At 36.7% G+C, this 27,712-nt stretch overlaps 1 protein-coding gene across 3 annotated transcripts in view; it reads right to left on the minus strand.

Annotated features, from left to right (window-relative positions):
• Positions 1-27,712, minus strand: part of PCSK5 (proprotein convertase subtilisin/kexin type 5) — a 464,720-nt gene that overhangs the window by 282,618 nt on the left and 154,390 nt on the right. For all 3 annotated transcript variants that reach the window (XM_030809749.1, XM_003267429.4, XM_003267428.4), the window contains exons 6-7: positions 6,400-6,488; positions 2,248-2,420 (exon numbers count right to left, since the gene is read on the minus strand). In XM_030809749.1, coding sequence (XP_030665609.1) covers positions 2,248-2,420; positions 6,400-6,488 — 262 coding nt within the window. The remainder of the gene's footprint in view (positions 1-2,247; positions 2,421-6,399; positions 6,489-27,712) is intronic.

A 27,712-nucleotide genomic window follows, 5' to 3' on the forward strand; every position in this document is an offset into this window, starting at 1 on the left:
AAACATGTAGCTTACACTCTTAACAGTGGTTACCCAGTTGGGTGGGGAAATCTATTAAGTGCATCTTTACACTCATTTGTGTATAATCTATACCAATAAGCATAGGTTACTTTCATAATTAATAATGAATATAAAGTAAATTTCCTCCAAATTATTTCTAAATATAATCTTCCTAATGTGTTGGAATAATTTTCTCAGGAGATTTTGTTTCTAATCTTAACCCCTTTTTACTCTTCTTTTAACCAAAGTACCACATTTTTAATTTTTTACACACTAAGCTTCCAGTTAATATTTACACGGAATGAAAGACTCCCCAGCAAAAATAAATTTTAAAATTGTTGGTTCATGTGTTCTGCTTCAGTGACATGCCTACTAGTCTGTTAGTAAAACCAGCTATTGAATATGGGGCATTCTTTATATATACATGCGCAGTCATGAAGTTATGTGTATTACTAATTTAAGTATTTTCAGATTAATGAGAAAGTCCAGATTGCTCTTTACTATAAGAGCCATGTACATACAATTTTATGATTAAATATGAACAGTGCTTGGTTTACTTAATTTGAATGATCATTCTATTGAAAACATAGAGATCATAGCAATTTGCAGTCTGTGGCTTCAGTAATGAAATCACCAGATTACATAGAACTATATTCATTTGCTGTTAAGACACCTTGAAAGAAAACTTCTAGACAATGAGTTAAAACATTATCCTACGGTTTAAAAGACTCTAATACAGGAAGCTGAAAATTGACAAAGAGCTAAAAAAAAGTGAATGTTTTAACCAAACCTGAACTATCAATTCAGCTAGGAAGTACCTATAAAATAAGTATATAATTTTATCCTCCAGTCTGTTTCTGAATAATTAGAAGACAGCTTAGCTCAGTCTTCTATTAAAACCTAACAAAAATCCCATGAAGATGTGGGCAAATCATTATTATTTTTACTCCAGTTGCAACATTACATTAATCAACAATGCCACTGTAGGTATCTGAGCTGGATATTTAACAACCCTGTGGTAAGCATCATTTGTAGTTAATTAAATTTGATTCAACAACTTTTATTGAATACTCACTAGAATTCAATGCACTGTCTAGGTTTTGCAAAGCCCATGAAGATGTGTGGAGCACAAGTGCCGCTCTCTAGGAACTCGCAATTTAGTAAGGAAGATATACCCAGAACTAACTCTGATAGAAAGCACAATATGATAAGAATTCTATGTAACACTGTAAGAATATAAAGCATAGGTAGGGGCTGTTTATAGTTAATTCTAGTTTGGGCAGTGAGAAGGCTTCTGGGAAGAGGTAAACCTTTTTTAGCTGGGGCTTGATGGTCAAACAGGATTTGGCTTACAGTGGGAGGACTTGGGGATGAGGCACGGGAGCTATGCAGGAGGAACAAGGGAAGCATTCTGTGCTGATGGATAGGAGTGGAGCATGTCCACATTATAAGGAGTAAAAGAGAGGAGGAAGAAAAGGGAGGTTAGGGCCAGATCAATAAAGGCCTTAAATGAACAAGACTAACTGTATGCTTTAAATCACCCAAAGGTCCATTCACGAATAAGAAAAAGACATTACTTCCAGTGGAGCTCTCCTCCTTTCATGATTACAAAGATTAGTATCCTTACTTTTAAAATTTAATTTAAATAAGACAGGGTTTCTTAAGATCTGTAATTTGAAATAGACATTTTATTACATTAGATTATATGGTTAGTTTTTTGGGGGAGAGTGGTCAATCAATTTTTTGGTGTAATTAAGGAAAAGAACGATGCATTAAGCTACTTGGTTGTAGCGACCAGGAGCTGGAACACAAATAATATTGTCCTGGGACAGAGGTGAGAGAAACTAGGGAAAGTATTAAAAAAGGGAGATGCCCCAAGGGGCATCACTAGGCAATCTATTTACGTTACCTAGAGAGTGTTAAATATCTTCACTCAATTTCACAGTCCTAAGAATTTATTTCTCCGAATGCAAGATTAACGTATTAATATATTTTCCTTGAAAGAATTTAAGCACTGTAACATACCTCTGTTCTCTTTAGAAGAAACTCTCTAGCTCTTAGCTCACTGGCAGAACAGAAATAACTCACAATCCCAAATGTTCACCACCCCTTTCCATTAGCCTACCTGCCGGCTCAGCCTAAGAGCTCCATCCAGTTCTCTAGACTGCAGCTGGAAACCCATAGATTCTTCATATGAGAATCATCACCCATCCACACAGTATAAGCCTCCATGCTTTTAAAACCTACCATTCTAACACCGTTTTCAAAGGCTTGCCGAGTGAGGGGGGCTGGTCCATCCACAGTCTTGCCATCATCATCTGGGCCCCAGCTGGCGCTGTAAATGTGCACGTGCTGGGGGTTGAAGCTAACTGATTTTGCTTCAACCATGTCCGTGACATCTCCATCCAGCATTCGCACTCCTTCAACACAGAAAGGAGAACTAGCTCATTACAGGGCTTCACTACACAACACTCAAAGAACAGAGTTGCGGGATTCTCGGGGGGAAGAATACGTTTTTAATCAACACTTAAGTGAGCATATCTTCCCCCAGCAAAAGGATAACGTATACTTTGCAGGCAGTATCTTGGGCAGAAAGGATGTCATATTGTATATAAAAGAGCAAAACTTTGATTTTTTTAATCCATCATTTTCTTTTTCTAAGGTTCCTTTCCTTATAACAGCTTCCACAGTCTCCCCCTTCTCATCCCTCTCTTGAGTGAGTACTTGACAAAGAGACCTTCAAGCAATCCATCTCCCTTAAACTCTTTATTGAATAACTTGTGTTCATAATTGATATAAAACATTCTATCTAACCTTAGCAGTCATATACTATTTGGAAAGCTGCCAAGGTAGGATGGTCTCGTGTCCTCCATATTTAATATTAGCCCCTAATAAGATTGATGTGAACTTAATGTTTCTTTTTTTGCTAAGTTATTTATGTCAAATAATAAATAAGAATAATCTCTGTGGATGTAACATTTCAAATAATTCTCAAAGGGTTTTAGCAATGTTTAGTTATTAATCTTCATTTAAGTATATTTCTATCAAACAGATAGGAATTTACTATTAACCCTATTTTGCAAAAAGAGACATTAAGATACTCAGAAATAAATTCTATGCCAAATGTCAGGCTTTCCTTTTATTTTGGAGGCTCATAAAAACAACCACAACCAAGCATCTAATTGTTAAGTAAACATATCTCTCCTTCAGCTTAAATTAAACACCATCACTGAAACACTGTATCATTTAAAAATTATATTTTTACAGGCCAAATTTAATCCTTAGGAAAACCTTGTCATCAGTAGGATTTTAAGTTTTTACTGGTTATCGACAAACGGGCATTAAATAATAAAACCCCACATCAAACAGGTTTAGACAGAGACTATGTGAACTGAGGTGGGAATACTGGTAGAAATAAAAATATTATTGAAGGAACTGTATCTTCTTTGTGTATTAAAAAAGTTTAACTTTTAACTATAAAACTTGCAAACAAAGAAAAATAGAATGAAGAATGAACATATATATATATACATGGGCACTACTCAATAACTGTTAACATTTTGTCTCGTTTTCTTTTTTTTTGAGACAGAGTCTCGCTCTGTCGCCCAGGCTGGAGTGCAGTGGCGCAATCTCGGCTCACTGCAAGCTCCGCCTCCTGGGTTCACGCCATTCTCCTGCCTCAGCCTCTCCGAGTAGCTGGGACTACAGGCGCCCGCCACCACGCCCGGCTAATTTTTTATATTTTTAGTAGAGACGGGGTTTCACCGTGGTCTCAATCTCCTGACCTCGTGATTCGTCCGCCTCGGCCTCCCAAAGTGCTGGGATTACAAGCGTGAGCCACCGCGCCCAGCCTGTCTCATTTTCTTAATCCAAAAATATAAATATTAGGTTGAACCATTTTAAATTCCATGACAGATGTGACCCTTCATCCTTTAAATTTTTTTACAGAAAATAGGGAAATAAGTTCCCACTGTCATCTAACATCTAGCCAACATTCCATTCCCCTCCATGTATCTCTAAAGACATTGCATTTGGTTGTTAATGTCTCTTGACTGTCTTTCCTCTAGACTTTTGAATTTTTAATGGAGATGTGTGTTAACAGGAGAGGCGGAGAATGAAAGCTGTGAACAAGTTCCATTAAAAATTTTGGGGACGGGCGCGGTGGCTCACGCCTATAATCCCAGCACTTTGGGAGGCCGAGGCGGGTGCATCACGAGGTCAGGAGATCCAGACCATCCTGGCTAACACGGTGAAACCCCGTCTCTACTAAAAATACAAAAAATTAGCCGGGCGTAGTGGCGGGTGCCTATATTCCCAGCTACTCGGGAGGCTGAGGCAGGAGAATGGCATGAACCCAGGGGGCGGAGCTTGCAGTGAGCCGAGATCGCGCCACGGCACTCCAGCCTGGGGCACAGAGCGAGACTCCATCTCAACAACAACAACAACAAAAATTTGTAACGAAAATTGGAAAGTTTGTCCATGGTTTGTTTTGTGTGAGTAAAAAACCCTACATAATGATCTCGATGTACTGCATCCTAACACTGGTTTAATTTAATTTAAATATTCAAAATTCATCTGCAAGTTTTTTAGCAAAGAAAGATGAACGACTCCATCCTCTTACTTTCTGTTGAAAAGCATAAAATCAAACTATTTTATTGGTACAATGAGGTCTGAAATAAACACAGTAATTGCCCCAAATAAGCTCTCTAGTGTTCTAAATGCCAACAGGAGAGTAGGGCATAACACTTGAATTCAGTTTCTATGTCAAGCACGAAAAAATGCTTGTAAATCATACTTAGAGGGTGATGTTCATTTTCTAACAGAAATTTCACAAAAAAAGAATTTTACTTTGTCAAGTTTAAAGATAAAAGGCTGCTTTTTCCTCATTTAACTCCAAGCCTTCATGCCTTGGGTATGGGGGTTAAATTTATTATTCAGAATGCTCTTGTTTTAGAACATTTTTGATTTGTTGCCATATATTCTTTTTTTTTTTTTTAATAAGGTTCTGTAAGCTAGGTCATTGGTTTATCTGTGAGTTCACAAGTTCATCCTCTCATTTTTTAAAAATTATTAAGACTTCTGGGTTTGCGCTGGAGAGTATTGGTAAGAACCTGGGGCTGTGTGTCTGTGTATGCGAGAAACTATATCCTGGACCATGAGAAGGGCTGACCTGGCAGCCCCTGATCTAATTCTCTTGGGATGATGAGGGGCCTCCAGAACTCTCATCATTCTTCAGGGAATGAAGAATTTTTTTTCTTTGCCTCTTTTCTTTAGCTCTTTCATATGCATTGTGCTTAATAAATAGCAGATGCTCCCCATTAATTAATTACTGCTTAACAAACTATCATACTTATAAGAATTCAGGGGGAGAAAAAGGAAAGAAAGAGGTCAAATGCACTATGGACCAATATTCAAGGTAGTTTCAGAAAGCCTTTTCTTAGTTCTATTATTGTATACCTTAAATATTTCATGTTAGGGAATCTCTATATTTGTATTCCTATCCTAGAAAGAATTGTCATTTTTATTTTTTAGTTCCAACACTATTTCTCACTTGAAAACAAATAGTGCATTGGAAACAAGGAGGTCAACCTGGTTCCAGGAGCTTCATTCATCTTTATGACGCCCTTAGGAGACCCCTAGGGAATACCTTCAGGCATAATGACAAAATCATGAGGATCCATAGAATCTATTACAATATTTTCTTCCCATTTGTGTGTGGCTGTTGCTTACAAAGATGATTACAAATGGGAAAGTTAAGAGTTTGCGTTTATCAGTGCTTAAATTTATACTGCTTTGGCTGGGTCCTTATAGTAAGTATATGTAAAATTGAGTTTGTACGTATACATACCTGCATACAGATATAATCTGAATCATTCATGGAAACAGTATCACTATATTATGGGATTACGAAAGGAGATTTTTGCCATATATCATTTTAATTACAATTAAAAGGAACTTTTTAAAAGCCTAAGCCAAAGGAAAAAAAAACAAAAACAAAACCAGGATTTTCCACTTTGAGAGAATTACAAAATGCTCCTTTCCATAGAGATATTATGGCCTAATGTTTATATTATTAGTTCTTTCTAACCCAGGCACCAATTGTAGCATTTTGGTACAAATGTCAATGACCCCCATCTTCACTACTAGATAACATTTTTTTCAAGTCTGTTTAAAAGAAAAGTGTTTACAATATTTTAGGGTGACTGCTTCAGAAGTCTTTAACTAAATATATTTAACAGCGCATGCTAACATGGTCATGTTGGGGCCAGCAATAGTTGAACACTATTAGGTAAAGATATGCCCAATCGTTTAACCTCCATTTAAAAAGGATTCTGAAAGCCAGTCAGCCAAAGAGCTAACTGGCGCATTTCTACATCCACGTGAGTTGGTTTCCCATACCTCCGATCTTGGCGTTGAAAGCAATTCCGACTGTGCAGTGCGAATTGTTTGCAGCGGCTGCCACTTCTCCAGCACAGCGAGTCCCGTGCCTGCAGGCAGAACACACACACTTTCTAAAGTAAGACACACCATTCTCACAAAGCCAACGCGTCACTGCCACCACTCAGAGTGGTGAAGAATGTACCCAGCTGTGGTGTTTCTGGAACTTCCTTCCCAAGTAGCACTTTGTCTTGTCCATGGCAAACTTCTAGCACTTAATTAGATTGTTTAGGATTATATTCTTGACATATTTATTTTTGATATCTTGCTTTCCCAACTGGACAATCTCCTTGAAAGCTAAAAGTTAGAAAACCTTCGTTTCTATATCCCCCAAACTTCTACCGATCCACATAGTTGTCACTGGATATATGTGCTACCAGATACTTGAAATGTGACTACTGCAACCTCATCTCAATTTTTTATTTAAGCTTAAGAACTAATACTCAAATCAATTATTAGAAAACTTAAGATGGGTGTGAGAATCTGCTTTTTAAATTGTAAATTTAAATACAGATCAAGTATTTCCAATAACAATTTATTGGCAGAAACGTGATGTGCTTTAAATAAACACTGGATTTCAAAGATTTTGTATGCAAAAATGAAAAGGTAAAATATCTTATTAATCATTGTTTTATACCAGCTACATGTTAAAATATTTTATTTAATAAAATATGTTATCCACACTTATTTTACTTGTTTTTACCTTTTTACTTTTTAAAAGAAATGTGGATACTAGAAAATTCAAAAAATTATTTACCGAAAAAGCATCCTCTGTTATTTCTTGTCACAATAATTTTGTGCCTTGATCAGAGAAATCTTTTAGCTGAAAGAACTTCTAAGATCCTCTTTCAAGGATGGCAAAGAAGTTTTCAGTATAAAGCACAATTTGCTTAGAAACGGTGGCCTAAAACTGTGTGCTGAGAAGAATTCTAAAGTGTGACTGAGCCCAGAGAAAGAACACCAAGACTGACCTCTAATGTCTGCCATGCCTGCAGAAGGGGGGTGTGACAGTCATTATGGTTTATCTGTCATTGCTAATGAAGTTAAATGCTCATCCCTTCTCTCATTTTTAGAGAGGAGGGCATCTAGGAGGACCAGGGATATGAAAAGGTATGTCGAGATTAGCACAGTTAACAAAACAGTGACTAAAACTCAAGCCCCCAAATCCATTTCAGTGCTTTTAATTTTATAGCACAGCTGCCTCAGACCACTACTCTCTGTGCAACTATAATCAAGTTACTGCTTACAACTGATAGGTACACGTGCAAGTTTACATAAAAGAGATATATACTGCTTTTTTCACTTAGTAATATTATGTATATCTTTCTAAATATTAATCTATATATTACTTTAATGGTTATTAATGTATGGCATAATTCCTTAAATGATATATATAAATGTTTGTGTAGTGCATGTGTATCTGTCTATATATATACACACCATAAGCTTTTTAAAAAGTCCTCTTTTCCTGGAACTTTGCTCAGTTATTCACTAATATTAACAACAATACAAAGAACAATCTTGAGTACAGATACCATTTTATGCCTTGGGATGAATTCCTAGAAGTAGAATTACTGGATCAAAGAGTAGAGAGTATGTTGTCAAATTGTTAACAGCACAAAAAAGTAATATAACCAAAACTCATAAAAGTTGCAAGATTGAAACAATTACTACACAATGAAAACTATAAAAAACGGATCAAAGAAATTGAAGAAAACACAAACAAATGAAAAGACGTTCCATGCTCCTGGACTGAAAGAATTAGTATTGTTAAAATGTTCATACTACCCACAGCAACCTACAGATTCAATGCAATCCCTATCAAAACACCAATGACATCCTTCACAGAAATGGAAAAAAAGTCCTAAAATTCATATGAAACCACAAAAGATTCCAAATAGCCAAAACAATCCCAAGCAAAATAACAAAGCTGCAGACTTAAAAATATACTAAAAGTTGTAGAAACCAAAACAGCATGGTACTAGCATAAAAACAGACACACAGACCAATAGAACAGAATAGAGAACACAGAAATAAATCTATGCATATACAGCCAACTGACTTCTGACAAAGGTGTCAAGAACATATACTAGGGAAAGAATAGGCTCTTCCATAAATAATGCTGGGAAATCTGGATATCCATATATAAAAGAATGAAACTATTACCCCCCACCCCCGTCCACCTTGCACCCTATATGGGAATCAAATTAAAACGTAAGATCTGAAACTATGAAACTACTAGAAGGAACAATATTGAAGAAATGCTTTGGGACATTGGTCTCAGCAGAGATTTTTTTGAGTAACACCTCAAAAGCTCAGGCAACAAAAGCAAAAATAAATACATGTGATTATATAAAGCTAAAAACCTTCTGCAAAGCAAAGGAATCAATTAACAGAGTGAAAAGACAACTCACATAACGAGAGAAAATACTGGCAAACTCTCTGTCTGACCAGGGATTAATAAACTGAATGTATAAGTAACTAAATAGCAAAAAGCCAAGTAATCCAATTTTAAAATGGACAAATGATTTGAATACACATTTCACAAAAGAAGACATATAATTGGACTACGGGTATGTGAAAACGCTCAACATCACTAATCATCTGGGAAATGCAAATGGGAGCCACCATGAGGTATCTTACCCTGGTTGACTATTATCAAAAAGACAGAAAATAACAAATGCTGTAAAAAACGGATCAAAGAAATGATCGGATCAGAGAGTGCAGTGAGAAGAGAACACTGCTGGTGGGAATGTAAATTAGTATAGCCACTATAGAAAACAGTATGGCGGGTCCTGTAAAACCTAAAAATAGATCTATCTTATCATCCAGCAATCCCATGGCTGGGTATATGTCCAGAATAAAGGAAGTCCGCCTATTGAAAAGATATCTGCACACTTATGTTTACTGTAGCACTATTCACAATAGCCAAGATAAGTGTCCATCAACAGATGAATGAATAAGAAAATGTGGTATATGTACACAATGGAATATTAGCCATAAAACAGAGTGAAATCCTGGCCAGATGCAGTGGCTCATGCCTGTAATCCCAACACTTTGGGAGGCCAAGTCAGGAGGATTACTTGAGCCCAGGAGTTCAAAGCCAGCCTAGGCAAGATGGGGAGACTGCGTCTCTACAAAAATAAAAAAGAAATTAGCCAGTAGCCAGGTGTGGTGGTGCGCACCTGTTGTCCTACATACTCAGGAGTCTGAGGTGGGAGAATCACTTAAGCCTGGGAGATCAAGGCTGCAGTGAACCATGATCATGCCACTGTACTCCAGGCTGGCTGACAGAGCAAGACCCTGTCTCAAAAAAAAAAAAAAAGAAAAAAAATTAAATCCTGACATTCTCAGCATGGATGGAACCGGAGGTCATTATGTTAAGTGACATCAGCCAGGAGCAGAAAGACAAATATCGCATGTTCTCACCCATATGTGAAAGCTAAAAAAGCTGATCACGAAGGTGGAGTAGAATGATGGTTAACAGAAGCTGGGAAGGGTAGGACAGTGTGGGGGATGAGGAGGCGTTGGGTAATAGGTACAAAAATACAGTTAGATAGAAGGAATAAGGTCTAGTGTTCAATAGCACAATAGAATGATAATAGTTAACATAGCTTATTGTATATTTCAAAATAGCTAGAAGAGAAGATTTGGAATATTACCCACAGAAAGAAGATAAATATTGAAGGCAATGGGTAACCTAGTTACCCTTATTTGATCATTATACGTTGCATGCATATATTGAAACACCATATATAACCCATAAATATGTACAATTCGTATGTATCAACCAAAAATTTTTAACAAGAAAATAGTACTATAAAAAATTAAATTTTGTGCATGGCAAACAAAAAGGCCATCAGCCAAGCTGGATGACGTATGGAGAAAATACCTGGATAAACCCTGTGTACACACAACCCTGCATATGAATTTTTCAATCTCTTTCATCCTTGACAATTCTACATGAAAATTGTTATCTCATTGTTTCCCTCCTCCTGCCCATTATATTTGATGTTGAACATGTTTCAAATATTTATTAGCTATTTCCACTTCTTGCTTTGTAAATAACCTCTTCAATGCCCTTTGCCCAAATTTCTTAATTTCTTTCCTGTCATATCTGTCACAGATGTTTCCAAATTTGATATTTGGAACATACAATCTTATTTAGATCAATTTTGGGTTGTCATACACAATTTCATTTTTTTTTTAAGAGACGGGCTCTACAGGTGTGCACCACCACAGTAGGCTAATTTTTAAATTTTCTTGTAGAGATAGGGTCTCACTATGTTACTCAGGCTAATCTCCAACTTCTGGCCTCAAGTGAATCTTACATCTTAGCCTCCCAAACCAATGGGATTACAGACTATCTTTAATTTTAATGTACTCGTAATTATCTTCCCATTCTGGCATTTGGTTATATCATTTTAATCATCAAAAAATGATCAATTTAAAACACTTTTCAAAAATTTTAAAGATCGATACATAAGAGATGTACACATTTTCAGTGTACATGTGATAATTTAATACATTCACATAATTTGTAAAGATCAATTCAATGTAATTGGGACATCTATCACCTTAAATATTTGTCTTTTCTTTATGTTAGAAACATTTGAATTATTCTTTTCGATAATTTGAGATATACAATAGATTATTGTAAACTATAATCAATTGTAAACTACGATCAATTTTTAAAAGAAAACTTATTTATTTTGGAAACTCCAAGCTCAACTATTAATTTTCCCCCAAACCTAGCAATTATTACCTATAATCCTTCATTGGGCTTCATAAGTTATTTTTATTCCAATGTGTAATTCCTTTAATGAGACTACTGTTCTTACAGTTCATTGTATCTATTATTAATTAATGCCCAGTGCTACTGAACCACAAGGGCCTCTATTTTGAAATTCAGCTCTGGTTTATTATTTGGCCCATGGGTTACTTGTAAGTATGTTTTGATATTTTTAAATACATGTGGGTAATTAGTTATCTTTTGATATGAATAATAATCTGATTAACTTGCGATAAAATAATATTACTTCTATGAACCAATTCTTTGGATTTTGTGAGATTTACCCAATGGCCAAGTTTGTGATCAATGTTAATAAATGTTCCATGTGTTTGAAAATGATGTATATTCTCCAATTATTCTTTATGTGTCCATCATATCAAGCTTATTTTACTGTTGGTTTGTTAATATGCTTTGTAGTTTTATCAATTTTGTTTTACTTAGAATGGAATTATTAATCTTTCTAATGAAACACACCATTTATAAATATGTAGTAACACTGGCTCTTGCAGTTAAAAAAAGATATTTAGTGACTAATTTGTATACATATATTTTTTACTTTCAAATACTCTATGTTCATATTAGTTATATCTCTTATTCTAACTTGGTCTTTTTTGAAACTAGACTTTCAGTGAGTCTTTAACTAGAGAGTAAGACCATTTATAGTAACTGTGTTTATTGATATATTCATGTTCATTTCTGTAACCTTTTCCCCTATACCAGCTTGGTTGTTATGTATTCTGTTATTTAGTGGCAATCTTAGGTATTTAATCACAAATACCTGACAACAAAGTCTAACGTTATCAGTCGTCTTTTTCCAAACAATACAGACTTTAGACTGATTTAACTCTGATTACTCATCTTTTATACCCATGTACAAGCTTCTTGTGATTATAGTGATACCCTGTATTTTTTAACCCTAGAAATTAATTAGTTACTAATTTGAACAGTGTTTGTCTAGATTTACAAATACAATTGACCCCTGAACAGCACAGAACTTCTTGGGTCCACTTATATATGGATTTTCTTCCACCCCTCTCACCCCTGAGACTGCAAGACCAACCCTTCCTCTTCCTCCTCAGCCTATTCAATATGAAGGCAATGAGGATGCAGACCTTTATGATGATCCATTTCCACTTAATGAATACCAAAATAATTTTCCTTTATGATTCTCTTAATAACATTTTCCTTTCTCTAGCTTGTTTAATTGTAAGAATATAGTATATAATACATGTAACATACAAAATATGCATTAATTGGTTATTTTTATCAATAAGGCTTCCAGTCAACAGCAAGCTATTAGTAGTTAAGTTTGGGAGAAGTTAAAAGATATATGCAGATTTTCAGCTGCATGGAATGGAGTCAACATGCCTAATTCCTGAGTTGTTCAAGGGTCAAGTGTACATTCTTTGCTCTGTTTCTTTTTGTAGCTCATACTTCCTTCTTGGATCATTGATTTCTTTCTGAAGAACATTTCATAAATATCTGGGCATTTATTCTACAAATATGAAAAGATCTTTCAGAGAGTCTTTTGGCTCTTGAAAGTCTTCAGAAAATAACTTTTTACTTTTCTTAAAAAATGATTGCACTGGGTACAGAGTTCTACAGTAAGCTCACTTCAAAAGTGTCATTCCACTGTCTTCTAGCTTGCATTGTTTCTGGTAAGAAATCAGGTATTTGGGCAGTCTATTTTTCTCTGGATATTTTTCTATTTGACTTTTTTTATCCTGTAGGATAAAAAATTTGAAACATTTATAATTTTTTAGAATTTAAAAAATTTCTTTCTAGGAATTCTTAAACCTGCAGTTGTAACGTGTAATTCCTCAGAATTTTCAGCTATACTCTCTGAAAACTGCCTTTCTTTCTCTAGTTCCTTTTTTCAAAGTCCTTTGACAAACCTGACAAAAACAAGAAATGGGGAAAGGATTCCCTATTTAATAAATGGTGCTGGGAAAACTGGCTAGCCAAATGTAGAAAGCTGAAACTGGATCCTTTCCTTACACCTTATACAAAAATTAATTCAAGATGGATTAAAGACTTAAATGCTAGGCCTAAAACCATAAAAACCCTAGAAGAAAACCAAGGCAATACCATTCGGGACATAGGCATGGGCAAGGCCTTCATGACTAAAACACCAAAAGCAATGGCAACAAAAGCCAAATTGACAAATGGGATCTAACTAAACTAAAGAGCTTCTGCACAGCAGAAGAAACTATCATCAGAGTGGACAGGCAACCTACAGAATGGGAGAAAATTTTTGCAATCTACTCATCTGACAAAGGGCTGATATCCAGAATCTACAAATAAACAAATTTACAAGAAAAAAATCAAAGTCCTAATGAAGCATACATCACACATTCTCACATCACCTTAATGGTTACTCTCTCCTTCAGACTCCCATAACCTTCTCTCTCTGGGCTGCATTCTGTGTAACTTGCTCAATTCTGTATTTCACTTATGCTATCTTCAATCATGACTAATCTGCTATTTAATCTATTCACTGCATTATTCACTTAGATTATTATACATTTCTTTTCTTTTCTTTCTTTTTTTTGTCTGCATGGGGAGGTGGGGGTGGGTCTCGCCAAGTGGCCCAGTCTGGCCTCAAACGATCCTCCTACCTCAGCTTCCCAAGTAGCTGGGCCTACAGGTGTGTGCTACCATGCCTGGCTTAAAAGTTTCATTTTGTGAAGTTCCTTTTCAAATCTGCCTGGTTAATTCTGATAGTCCCTTTTGATTTAAACACTTCAAAAATATTCTTTATACATATACAGTATCCTATATCTAATAATTCCAAAATTGTGAATTTAATTCCATTGATGTGCCTGCTGCCCTTCTGTTTTCATGTCAATTTTTTCCCCATGTAGTTGATGAATTTTCCATTTAGAGGTCACATTGCTTGAGCTTTTATCTCTGTGAATTCTTTGAGGCTTGAGGGAGAAGCTCCTTGATCCAAAGAAGATTTAAATTTGTCACTTCCACATTTAAAATTTGGGCTGTACGGGTAATATGAATTACAGGTGTAAATCCTATGAGGATGTCAGTAACTCATATACAGAAGTGTAGTTATTTATTTATTCTCTTGTCTCATCTATTACTCAGGTTGAGAAAGCCAAATATGTCCTTTATCTCACTGTGTGTAGGTTTTGTTTTTCCCATATAGTTAAAGTACTGTAGATGGTATCTCAGGGGTTCTGTTTTACGCAGAATCCTCACTCATCCCACTGAACCAAGGCCCTGAGCTTATTAAAAAATACCTCCAGGCTAGATGAGGTTGGTTGCTCACTCTTGAAAATGCAGGTACCTGCCTAGGCTTATAGATTTGAACTTTCTCAGAGAAATTCTCTTGGTATCCCAACAACTCAACCACGCACTAAAAAGTCCCTTAAGGTCGGGCATGGTTGCAATATCTGTAATCCTTGCAGTTTTTTGGGGCCAATGTGGGAAGATCACTTGAGCACAGAAGTTGGAGACCAGCCTAAGCAACATGCCAAGACCCTGTCTCTACAAAAAAAAACAAAAAAACAAAAATTAGCTCGGCATAGTGGTAAGCACCTGTAGTCCCACTTACTCAGAAGGCTGAGGCTGGAGGATCACTCGAGCCCAGGAGTGCATGGATGCAGTGAGCTGTGTTCGTGCTACTGCACTCCAGCCTGGGCAACAGTGAGATCCTGTCTCAAAAAAAAGAAAAAAAAGTCCCTGAATACTTTTCCTGAGTTTTAGATGTACTATACTAGGAAAGATGTAATTGAATATTTATTCTACCATATTATTAAAATATGGAAGAGCTAACTTGGTTTTGTAGTCCAAAAACGTAAAAAAGCCCTGCACAGATTACATGCATCATTAATACATAGTGAATGTTCCTGAGTGAATAATACAGTGACTATTTCCTTATAAAGGGCTTCTTATAAAGATTTCTGTACATTGCTTTACACCATATTATATGAACCATTTTTGGAACCTTCACTCTGCTGCTGATACATATGCATTATGTAACAGTTAAATAATACATTCCAGCATACTGTAATTGATGGTCCAAATGGCTAGCTCAATTACATTTAAATCACCCTAGCCCATTCTCTTCAGATGACAACGATCACTACCCCGAGAAAAGTATCAGTCATCTTAAATTTTTATATCTTAGTTGGACTCAGTGTTTTCACATGGATTTAAAACAAGTTATAGAGCAAGAGACATCATCATGACCTGTTTGAAGTTCAAGTGTAGGAACAAGATTCATTTTTTTTATTCCCACAGAATTATAAGGGTGGTCAGCAAGAGGTATGTTTATGATGTCAGTTAAATATAAAAGTCACAAAAAGAAAAGTCTATGTTTCAGATGTGTTTTTGCTCAGAGACTACAGAGTATGAGCATTTAGAATACTTTCAGCATAGGGAGAAAACTTTAGTAGATTTTACCTAGAAAAACAATATATTCATTATATTATACTCTAACATACATGCACCTACACATGAATTTTACTAGTCAATTCTTATATAATAAATACTCATTGGAATATTAGTCATCTGTTAAGCTCTCTTGCTTATGCCCACAATATTATTAAGATGCATATTTTCCTAGACTTCCAGAAGACAATCCATTATGTAAATCATAATTGATCTATAGACCAATGACTTAAAAGAAATAGGATGTCATCTAAAACAAACTGGCTGTAGACAAACTAATAACTTAAAAAATGCCTCTTATTGCATCACTTCTGATTCTCTTAAGGATACTGTCATTACTGTCAAAGCCCTGGTAAGCATGAAACAATTTGTTACATAATTTTTACCTCAAAAAACCATTTTAACTGTTGAAGAGCATCTTGACTTAAAGATCATGCCTACCTTTGTTCTACTGCCTTTCTTACCAAGTTTTATCATCTACTACTAATAATAAACCACTATAATTCAAAGTCTAAAGTTTTACCTGGGATACCTTATTGGAAAGATGGAAAATCAGATGAGAAAGTACCTGCTAATTTCTGTGTATCATGAACACACACAAATTAGGTGAAGTGAGTGTGGGGCCTTCATGGGGTCACTGTATCTTGCTAAGTGGGGAGATGTTACCTTCACTTCTCCTTTTGCCCTCTCATCACATGGCTTTGAGAACTTTTTTTCTTCTGTATCCATTAATGTGGACGGAAACATTAACTTATTTGAGGTTTCACCCCAGATCGGAAGACAGGATGTGAGTGAGCTCAGAATGAATCAGAGACATCAGGTCACACACAGGGGGTCACCCTTTACCCTTGATATTGCATTGCTTGACAGTCACAATTATAGGTTATCATGCAATGGCAAGTGGGAGAAAGGTGATTTTATATTTCACTCCTTTCTTGGAACAAACATCTTCAGGTGTTCACGGATTCTGTCTACTTTCACCATTGGTATTCCCTTCTGACACCTAGGGTGTCTATTCTTTCTTGCAGGTTTTAAATTTTGTATGAATCTAAGCAAAAACCATTTAGGTTTATTTCAAAAGCCCTCTTAGAAGAGGAGAAGAGAGCCAGAAATAGAGATATGTTCTCCAACATATTGTGCAAAATTGATGTTTCTAATTGGTCATGTTGTGCATCATTATATTACCACCTTCTGCTTATATCACACTCTGTAATGCTCAAAGTACTTTTGCCTCATTTGATTCTCACATCAACCCTGTGAAGTAAGCAAAACATATTTCTCTTATTTTACAAATGAGAACTAGACCAGGGTATCCTAGCTCCTTGTATAATGACTTTCTACCATTCTGCTAAGACTCACAGAGGCCTACATTCTTAAGGCTTTGAATGATGGCCAAGATTTTATGGCTCCTTTATCTGCTACCCTACTTTTTGCCTACTACTGATGCTCTGTGGAGGAGCAGTGACTATATTCCTTCATTAGTATTGATGACAGGATATTTGATAGTATATTTCACTGAACCTCCACAAAATTAAGTTGTATTTTTCAACTTAATTACGAGAAGGAAATACTAATAATCTTAAAAATGAAACTTAAGAATGGAAAATAGCTGAAAATGCATTATCCCCCTGTTGTCAATGAAAAGCTTACCAAAATATATTTGAGAAAAAAAATTTAAAAATTTAAGAAGTAAAAAGAAATCATATAGTCTATTTGTGGTGATTAGTTTTTGTGACTCAATGATGATAACTTCTGAAGTACTTGGAATTACATGAAGTCCACGAGGCCTTAAAAACATTAAATTTTTTGTTATGGGGGAAGAGAGTCAGGAAAGCTTGTTCTAAATAACAAATAAATAGATACATAAAATAAGATTATGTTCAGAGATCCTTTGATAGCCTAATGCTGAAATAATCTTAAGCAAGAACTTTTAAATTATGATGGTTTTTTTATTTAGCAATTGAGATTCTGAATCCTCATTTTGGCCGTCGGGAATAATGTACAATATTTTAAGAAATTATTAAAAGCATTCATCAACTGCTCCAACATCTGACAGATATCACGTTGTAGGCAAGAAAAAAATGAAAAGTATATTTCACAGTATTGGGTAATAATAGATCACTATTCATAATTAGCATTAGATATATCAAATGTAAATAACTAGCAAGCTTTTAAAAACAAGAAAATATTTCTTATGGCGAGTTGAAGTATTGTCTGACACACACACATACACACACATGCATGTCAAAACCAGTGAAATCTGAGTAAGGCCTGTAAATTGTATCAATGTCAGTTACCTGACTTTGACATTATACTAGAATTACATAAACTGTTACCATCGTGGGAAACTAAGACCTCTGTACTATTTTTGCAAATTTCTGCGTGTTTATAATGTTTTCTCAAAAACAGTATTTTAAAAAATAATTGGTTTTAAGAATCGTTAGGTATTTATAGATTTCAGTCAAAGCACAAATAGAATTGACGATAAAATAACATCAAAATAAATAAAACTCAAGTGGTCAATCTAATGCTTTAGAAGTGCTTTCTTACCTGTCATTTTGCCTCTTCCTTATCCTTCCCTGCCTAGATCTTTGATATCTTTTCTCTCCTTTTATCTGCCCCAGTCTAGGAAAATAGCTTATTCATTGTTAACTGAAAGAACACGAAAAATTATGCAGGTCCATGTTTATAGGAATGAATAAGTAGCTTGGTTTATCAGAAAATCTATTGTTCTTCACCTCACTTTGGTTGTCTTCTTAAATATAATGTTGCGTGGAATGATGAAGTACAGTAAAAACCCAAGGCAGGGTGATATGGTTTGGCTGTGTCCCCATCCCAAATCTCATCTTGAATTGTAGCTCCCATAATCCCCACGCATCGTTGGAAGGACCAGTTGGGAGGTAAGTGAATCATGGGGGTGGGTTTTTCCCATGCAGTTCTTGTGATAGTAAGTCTTATGAGAACTGATGATTTTATAAAGGGCAGTTTCCCTGCACATGCTCTTCTGCCTGCCGCCATGTAAGACATGTCTTTGCTCCTCCTCACCTTCTGCCATGATTTTGAGGCCTCCCAGGCATGTGGAACCGTGAGTCTATCAAACCTCTTTTTCTTTATAAGTTACCCAATCTTGAGTATGTCTTTATTAGCAGCATGAGAACAGACTAACACAGTAAATTGGTACTGGGTAGTGGGGTGCTGCTGCAAAGATACCCAAAACTGTGGAAGTGACTTTGGAACTGTGTAACAGGCAGAGGTTTGGAACTTCCTAGGGACTTGGAGGGCTCAGAAGACAGGAAAATGTGGGAAAGTTTGGAACTTCCTAGAGACACGTTGAAGGGCTTTGACCAAAATGCTCATAGTGATATGAACAATAAAGTTCAGCCTGAGGTGGTCTCAGATAAAGATGAGGAACTTGCTGGGAACTGAAGCAAAGGTGACTCTTGTTATGCTTTAAGAAAGAGACTGCGGCATTTTGATCCTGCCCTAGAGATCCATGGAAATTTGAACGTGAGAGAGATGATTTAGGGTATCTGGCAGAAGAAATTTCTAAGCGACAAAATATTCAAGAGGAAGCAGAGGATACATCAAGTTTGGAAAATCTGCAGCCTGACGATGCAATAGAAAAGAAGAACCCATTTTCTGGGGAGAAATTCAAGCCCACTGCAGAAATCTGCATAAGTAACAAGAAGCCAGAAGTTTGGGAACCTCCTCCTAAATTTCAGAGGATGTATGGAAATGCCTGGATGTCCAGGCTAAAGTTTGCTGCAGGGGGGGAACCCTCATGGAGAACCTCTAGCAGGGCAGTGCAGAAGGGAAATGTGAGGTGGGAGCCCCCCAACAAGAGTGTCCCTACTGGGGCACTGCCTAGTGGAGCTGTGAGAAGACGGCCACCACCCTCCAGACCCCAGAATGGTAGATACACTGACAGCTTGCACCATTTGCCAGGAAAAGCTGCAGACACTCAATGCCAGCCTGTGAAAGCCTCCAGGAGGGCGGCTATACCCTGTAAAGCCACAGGGGTGGAACTGTCCAAGGCCAGGGGAGCCCACCTCTTGCATCAGTATGACTTAGATGTGAGACATGGAGTCAAAGGAAGTCATTTTGGAGCTTTAAGATTTGACTGCCCTGCTGGATTTGAGACTTACATGGGACCCGCAGCCCCTTCATTTTGGCCAATTTATCCCATTTGAAATGGATGTATTTACCCAATGCCTGTACCCCATTCTATCTAGGAAGTAACTAACTTGCTTTTGAGTTTACAGGCTTATAGGTGGAAGGGACTAGCTTTGTGTCAGATGAGACTTCGAACTGTGAACTTTTGAGTTAATGCTGAAATGAGTTAAGACTTTGGAGGACTGCTGGGAAGGCATAATTGGTTTTGAAATGTGAGGACATGAGTCTTGGGAGGGGCCAGGAACAGACTAATATGGTTTGGCTGTGTCCTCACCCAAATCTCATCTTGAACTGTAGCTGCCATAATCCCCAGGCATCGTGGGAGGGACCCACTGGGAGGTAATTGAATCAGGGGGTGGGTTTTTTCCCATGCTGTTCTCATGATAGTGAATAAGTCTCATGAGAGGTGATGGTTTTATAAAGAGCAGTTTCCCTGCACACATTCTCTTGCCTGTTGCCATGTAAGACATGGCTTTGCTCCTCCTCACCTCTGCCATGATTGTGAGGTCTTCCCAGCCATGTGGAACTGTGAGTCCATTAAACCTCCTTTTCTTTACAAATTACCCAGTCTTGGGTGTGTCTTTATTGGCAGTGTGAGAACAGACTAATACACAGGGTTTATGTATGTATATATGTTTATGGTTCTGACCAAGACACTAAGCACCTCCTTACTAACATTTCTTCTCATCTGTATCTTGGGGATCAACAACAACAAGGCCATAGTGTATGAGAGCTTCCTGCTGATGAAATATACTAATCATGACAATGAAATGCAACCCCTTGTCTTGGCTCCCTGGTTAGTACTCCAGATTTACCCTGCCATGCTTTCTGGTTCCTTCTCTGCTTTAAATGATGAGTTTTTGGTGTGAGACTTGAGCTCGTTTCTATGAAAAAAAGATTGTCCATGTCTGTCTGTAGCCCCTAGTTATGCCATGATGATTTGCCTTCTGCATTGGGTCTATTAGGACTCTCAAATCCTGCTCTTCAAGCTTTCCAACTCTATCAGAGGGTTCTGTTTAGTCTTCTGAGACTCAGATCCACTAGTTTTTACTCCATGTGGTTGGAGCGTTGGAAGCAGCCTGTCTGATTTTCCACCACAAATGGAGGACTGGGAAATTGTCTCCTTGACTCCTTGACAATGAATATACACAAAGTAGTCATTCTTGCTGATTCACTTTAGGTCTGTTCTCAGTGTGCTGGGAGGCAGTGTTTTCTCATACAAATGTGAATCTGGAGGATCAAAATCTTCCTTGAAATTGGAGGGGTCAATGTGGTGCCTGTTTTTTTTGTTGTTGTTTTTTCTTTTTTTGACATCTGTTTGTTCTACTGAGATAAGTATTACCTATGGTATCAGAAAATAAAAATATAACACTTTCAGTAACGAGCTGTCAGAAATGCTGTTTTCATTTTCCTGGAAAATACCAAAGTACCACTTAAGAAATATTTTGGTCAACAATATTAATTCTCTTCTTCTTCCCTCCTTCCTTTCTCAAGTCTAAATAATTCACATACTATGTCCTAAGCATTTCTGGGGCCTGGGGCATACAAAGCTGAATAATGCAGGGCTGTGGTGTTCATAGTCTTGGCGGGGAATATTCTGAGTAAAGGATTAACAAAACCTTTTTTTCCTCATGTTTGGAAAAATTATTTTGGTTTAACTTTCTAGCTCTGGTCTCCCTGATATCTGAGAAATGTGAGATGTCAGACACTAAGCAATGCTGCTTACAGTAAAAATGAACCCTGGTTGGTAAATTACCATGAACTGGGAGATCTGTGACCAGGTCTATAAATAAATGATGGGGAGTCTTAGTATTGAGCTTCTGAGGTTAGACCCCTAGAAATGGAGTGTGGCCTTCTTTGCATGGCTTTGGAAGTTATATTCATAGGCTATTGAAAAAAATATTGCTTTTATGAGCATGGGGCTTTTAAGGTAAAGTGACTGTCATACCCCCCTCCGCCATATGGCTCATTCTTTACAACTGTGGTATCACTTGGGAGGCAGTGAGACAGGGGAGGAGCAGAAAATTGTTCTGGAACTGCTGGTCACTCTTGGTGAAGATATAAACCAGATACTACCCTATTAGCACATTATGTTTCTATCCTAGAAGGATAGAATAATTACCTCCTGTGGCCCAATGAGTTCTATGAATTTGACTGACTAAAGGAACCTAAGACCACTGACAGGGTCATTGCAAGACTTATGCAAATAATCACCAAGTATTGTGGTACAAGTTAATCAAGTTGTATGTACAAGGTGTTATAAGAATTTCTGCTCCAGTGGTTCTGGTTTGGGATTGGTGCTTGTGAAAATGTGTAATATGCAATCTAAGCAACTTCCTCCTCCTTACACCTGAACTGATTTTCCCATAATTTCACATCATCATAATTAAAAGAAAATTTTTATAATTAGAACTCAGTAATGCATGAAATATGAAGTGTATACTGAGTGTATATGTGAAGAGACTAGAAAAGATCTATAAAGAGAATGAAAGAAATAATGACCTGTATCAAATTATAATTTTGATTTTTGTGGTCTATTTCTTTCCATATATATTTTCTTGAAATATACACTGAAATCGATCTCATGTAAATATTTCTGAAGTAGCAAAGCAAGAGACCAGCATGGCAGAATAGAAACAGACCACGTTTCAACTTTACCTATACTCCTGTATATTGGTAAAATCTAATGTTATGAATATTATTATAAAGACATTCTTAACTATACCTAATAAGACTACTTCCATCTTCTGACTCATAATTAATTTTTCTGAAGCATTCATTCAGCAAATATCTATCAAGTACCAACTACCTGCTAAGAATGTGATTATTCACTAAGGATTCAACAGTGAGAAAAAAAGACATGATACAACACAGTTTCAATAAATTCTGTTGGCCAGAAAATCCTGAATCACAGACAATAATTTACAAGTCTGCATTTAACAATAAATATATTTAATGGATCTGCTTTTATTAAAATATTCAAATAAAGACACCATTCAATATTTGTTAAATAGGCCAAAAATACTTGTTTTGCCCAAAATCTGTTAATGATTGACTGATAGAGAAAGATGATACTGTAAATGCCTGACTTCACTCTGCTCAGGGCTGTTTCCTGATCATAAGCAAACTGTGAAAACACTTCTGAAAATAGGAGGCTTCCTTCGCAGGGAGTAAGGGTTGACAATATCTGTTTGACTGAAATACAGGTAAACAATGGCCATGAAATTCTGATCCAAGGGATCCTTGGTGTTACTGTTTCTTCTGCAATACACTTCAGGGTGTGAGAAGGTGGGTGGAGCTTTGTCCCAGGGTTATTCTGCACTCTGCACTCTGCACAGGGGGTGCTGAAGTGCAGATAAGCAGTGCTAACACCATCTACTCACTGAGCTTTCACGTTACCATTTCAAATTAGCTACACCAAGCAACTGCGGGCCCTTCTGTTTACTGACAGTTATTCCTGGTTCCTTTTGCAGAGTTCATCAGGACCATTTCCACTCACATTGTGAGACTATCAACATTATGGAAGTACTAAACCAAAAATTAAAGAATGCTTCCCATCAAAACATATAATTTATTATAATCCCTAATGATCAATTCAACATTTTAGCATATACACCATATTTCATTTAGAAATAACTTATGGGATGGGTTTTTATTATGATGGTATTTGCATGAGCTTATGAGCAGGAATTGCCAAATATTTTCTGCAATGGGCCAAGTAGTAAATATTTTAGGCTTTATGGGGACACATGCAGTCTCTGACATGTCTCCGTTTTTCTTTCTTTTTTTTTAACCCTTTGAAAACATAAAAACTGCTCTCAGGTAGAGGGTCACTGGGTAGATTTGACCCCCAGTCTGTAGTCTGCCTATCTCTAATTTCTAGGCATAAAGGATAAATACGATAAATATGATCGTAGCCATTTATGTCATCTTGGGAACCAAAAAACACATGCTTCTACCTTTTCTACCTTCACTCGCTATGATTTTATATTGATACTGAATTATGTTTAATGTAAATCAATAAACTCAATAAATATAACATATCATTCATATCTACTGAAATAATAATTTCCATTGGAAAGAATACTTAATATAATTTGCAATTTAGACATCAAATCAATTAAGGTTGTGAGGATCACTTATCTTTTACTTGTCAGGCAGTTTCACTTAGGTTCTCATACTTAATTTCATTTGATCTCTCTAATAGTCTTGTACTACATGTATTTATCCCCACCTTATAGGTAAGAAAATGGAAATTCTTGCAGGTTAAGTGACTTTGCTAGAGTAATACAGCCATCTTACTTTGAAAGAACTTAAACCCAAATTTTCTGAAACTAAGTCCTAGAGCTTAACAGTAAATGCAAAATATATGTAAACAAGAACATGCATACATCCTCAGGTACACACGTACTTAGTGCCAGAACAAAGTAATGATGATTTGAGATCTTTCCTGAGACAACTGCTCAGAAGTTGCATTTTTAAGCTATCTGGATCAGTGTTCACAGGTTCCTTCTAACAGGATACCATAATTATTAGGTTTCCTAAGTGAGAAAGTGTTCACGGGTTCCTTCTAACAGGATACCATAATTATTAGGTTTCCTAAGTGAGAAAGCCAAACAAATCCATGCAAGAATGATATTATTACTAATGAAATTAGTGCCAATTCGAGCACCCCTCTCCTTTTCAGTGCCATGACTTTATATCTGTGTGGACATAAAATGCAAACAAAGTCAAATCAAGCAAATTGATTTCCTAATGAACTTTCAAAAGACACAGGGTTTTATACAATGAAAATAATATTTGAGAACAGCTTCTATCATACTCAAAGCCATGTTGAAAGAGGACTCAGAAGTGTGAGATCAGTAAAAATGGAAGAGAGAAAATCAACAAGGACGGCAATGTGACAGTGGCTTTAAATGAGAATGATTTGTCAATAAAATGATTCCAAATGGCCCTTGGAAAAACCGATAAAGATTTTTACAAACTGAGTCTGTTTACGACCCTACTAAAATTCAAATTTTATAATATTACAGAAAACCTACAACTTTAAACATGATTCATTTTGTTTGATACAAGAATGACTATAGCTGCATGCTCTATTAGGTAATAAACTACATGAATTTTCATACATTCACTTTTATTATTACAAATAAAGCACCATTTGTGATGTTTATAACAAGACTCTGGCCTCAATTTAAATAGATTCATTTTTAATGTTTTCTCCTCACAACGCCCATTTATCCTATTAATGAGTCCCTCCTACACTGCCTCTCCAAATTGGGCAAGTTGTAGATTAAATAAGAGAATAAGGAAATTGCTCCCCTCTCTTGAGAGGGCAGAAATGGTGACAGCAATGGAGTCACTGCCAAATGCAAAATTGGTTTACTACCTTGACCTCTAATGTATATTCTATGCAAGTCCCTTTCCATATCCTAAATGACTCTCTCTCAAGTCACTAGAAGCCACAAGCTGTTTACACCAAAATAGTTATCAAAGTGATAGTCTCTCATGAATACAATATGATAATAGAAAATGTCAGGCCCTGAATTGCATGCTCAGCATCAGTAAGATTTCCCTTGCACTTTGGGAGGCCGAGGCGGGTGGATCACAAGGTCAGGAGATCGAGACCATCCTGGCTAACACGGTGAAACCCCGTCTCTACTAAAAATACAAAAAATTAGCTGGGCATGGTGGCGGGTGCCTATAGTCCCAGCTACTTGGAAGGCTGAGGCAGGAGAATGGTGTGAACCCGGGAGGCGGAGCTTGCAGTGAGCCGAGATCGCGCCACTGCACTCCAGCCTGGGCGACAGAGTGAGACTCCGTCTCAAAAAAAAAAAAAAGATTTCCTTGAAGTATCCATGCAAATAAGGATCTCATTTCTTTGGTTGACATATTACCTGTTTTGGCTAGGTGTGATGTCACACTTAGAGACACAGGGGCAGTCCATGGCTGGAAGCCATTATGTCTGCTTTTCTTTTCTTCATTAAGGTCAGACATACAGAAACTCCTTTTTATCCCCAAGAGAAGAAGTGTGTTCACAGACTATACTGGGCGATACTTAAGAACTAAAGTTGGCCGGGTGCGGTGGCTCATGCCTGTAATCCCAGCACTTTGGGAGGCCAAGGCGGGCTGATCATGAAGTCAGGAGATGGAGACCATCCTGGCTAACACGGTGAAACCCCGTCTCTACTAAAAATACAAAAAATTAGCCGGGAGTGGTGGCGGGTGCCTGTAGTCCCAGCTACTCAGGAGGCTGATGCAGGAGAATGCCGTAAACCCAGGAGGCAGAGCTTGCAGTGAGCCGAGATCATGCCACTGCACTCCAGCCTGGGCAACAGAGCCAGACTCCGTCTCAAAAAAAAAAAAAAAAAAAAAAAAAAAAACTAGAGTTGTATTCCTTCTCATTCTAGTATCTAAACATCATAAAATGTAAAAGAAAAAATTATGTGTTAGTGCTAATAAAGTTAGCATTTGAGCATTCATATTGATTCATCTGTCCAGAGTCATAAAACAAGACAAAACAATTGTATTAATGCTTAACCATTGTACACTAAAGCATTTATTTATAGTATTCTTCATTCTCCTTCCTATGGAATAGTTTGGGAAAATGTAGCAGTTATGAACAATAATTGCGGAAATGGAAAACCCTTATGGCAAATTAACTAACAATCTCTCAGAAGTAAGAATTTGCCAACCCCAGTCTCTCTACCACCCCCGCCACACACTTTGTCAACAGATTATCATTCCCTTAGGTTACAGATCACTGAGATCACCAAATTGCCTCCTCCCAACATCTAAATCACTTCAGTGCCCACCATAGGGATAGCAGGTGGAGAACCAGGAAGACCATCACAGGTCAGTTATTAATAAATCACAATGAGTTAAAGACCTTTGTGAAGGGTGGAAAAGAGATTTAAACTGATTAGTCAAGAGACATTGTTGGACTTTGTTTCATCTGATAGTCATCTGTCAATAGCTCAGACAATCATAAAACTGTGTCCTTTTCAAAGGGAGAAAAGTGAAATGACTTGGCAAAACTTTTCTTTTCCTCTCCCTCTGCCACTTTAAAATGGAAGAATTCTGAATCCTTGCTGTTAACCAAATGGCATTTACAGCTCTCAGTTGGCATGGGGTAGCTGAGAATCTAAAAGGAGGAATGCTTATTCCATTTCCATTTCCATGGAAACCAATCACCAACTGGTGAAAACAAGGTAGATCAAATTTTTGAATAAGAATGTTGAAATAATCACTGTTTTAAAACTTTTCTCTTGCATCAGGATGAAGAGCATAGTCGAATCTCCGAAAACACACAGAGATGTCTGTGTGGATAAATAATTCACTGCTGCTTTATTGTTGCAACTCTTCTTCATAATCACGATAATTACTGTATTCTAGTGAGGTTTTCTGATCATTCACTGAAGGACAAATTGCTATAAATCCAATAAATAATTTACATTTGAAAATGGGAAAATTCCAAAGCCAAGAAATCCATTCAAAATGTATTATCCTGTTCCTCTTCTACATCCTCTTAGCAAATGTATGAGGAAAGAAACATGGTGATTTTCAGAGAAGGAATAGACTGTGATCTGTTTTTGCGAAAAGATTTGGAGGCGTATTCAATTTTTTGAAACTCTACCATGAAAATCAGACTTTAAATAGACTAAATGACCAATTATTACAAAGCAGAAATAATCTTCATAGCTCTTAAAACCATTCAGCCTTTCCAAGAGAATTTGAATGGCCCCCTTCTCTCTCTCTCTCTCTCTCTCTCACACACACACACACACACACACAAATCCAGGTATTTGCTTTGACTATTTGCACACATAAAATACAAACATCCCAATAATTTCCCACAAAGGAGTAACAGGATGAAAACATGTCAATAATTCATTTAATTTG

This window comes from Nomascus leucogenys, chromosome 1a (genome assembly GCF_006542625.1).
Source record: "Nomascus leucogenys isolate Asia chromosome 1a, Asia_NLE_v1, whole genome shotgun sequence".
Lineage (NCBI taxonomy): Eukaryota > Metazoa > Chordata > Mammalia > Primates > Hylobatidae > Nomascus > Nomascus leucogenys.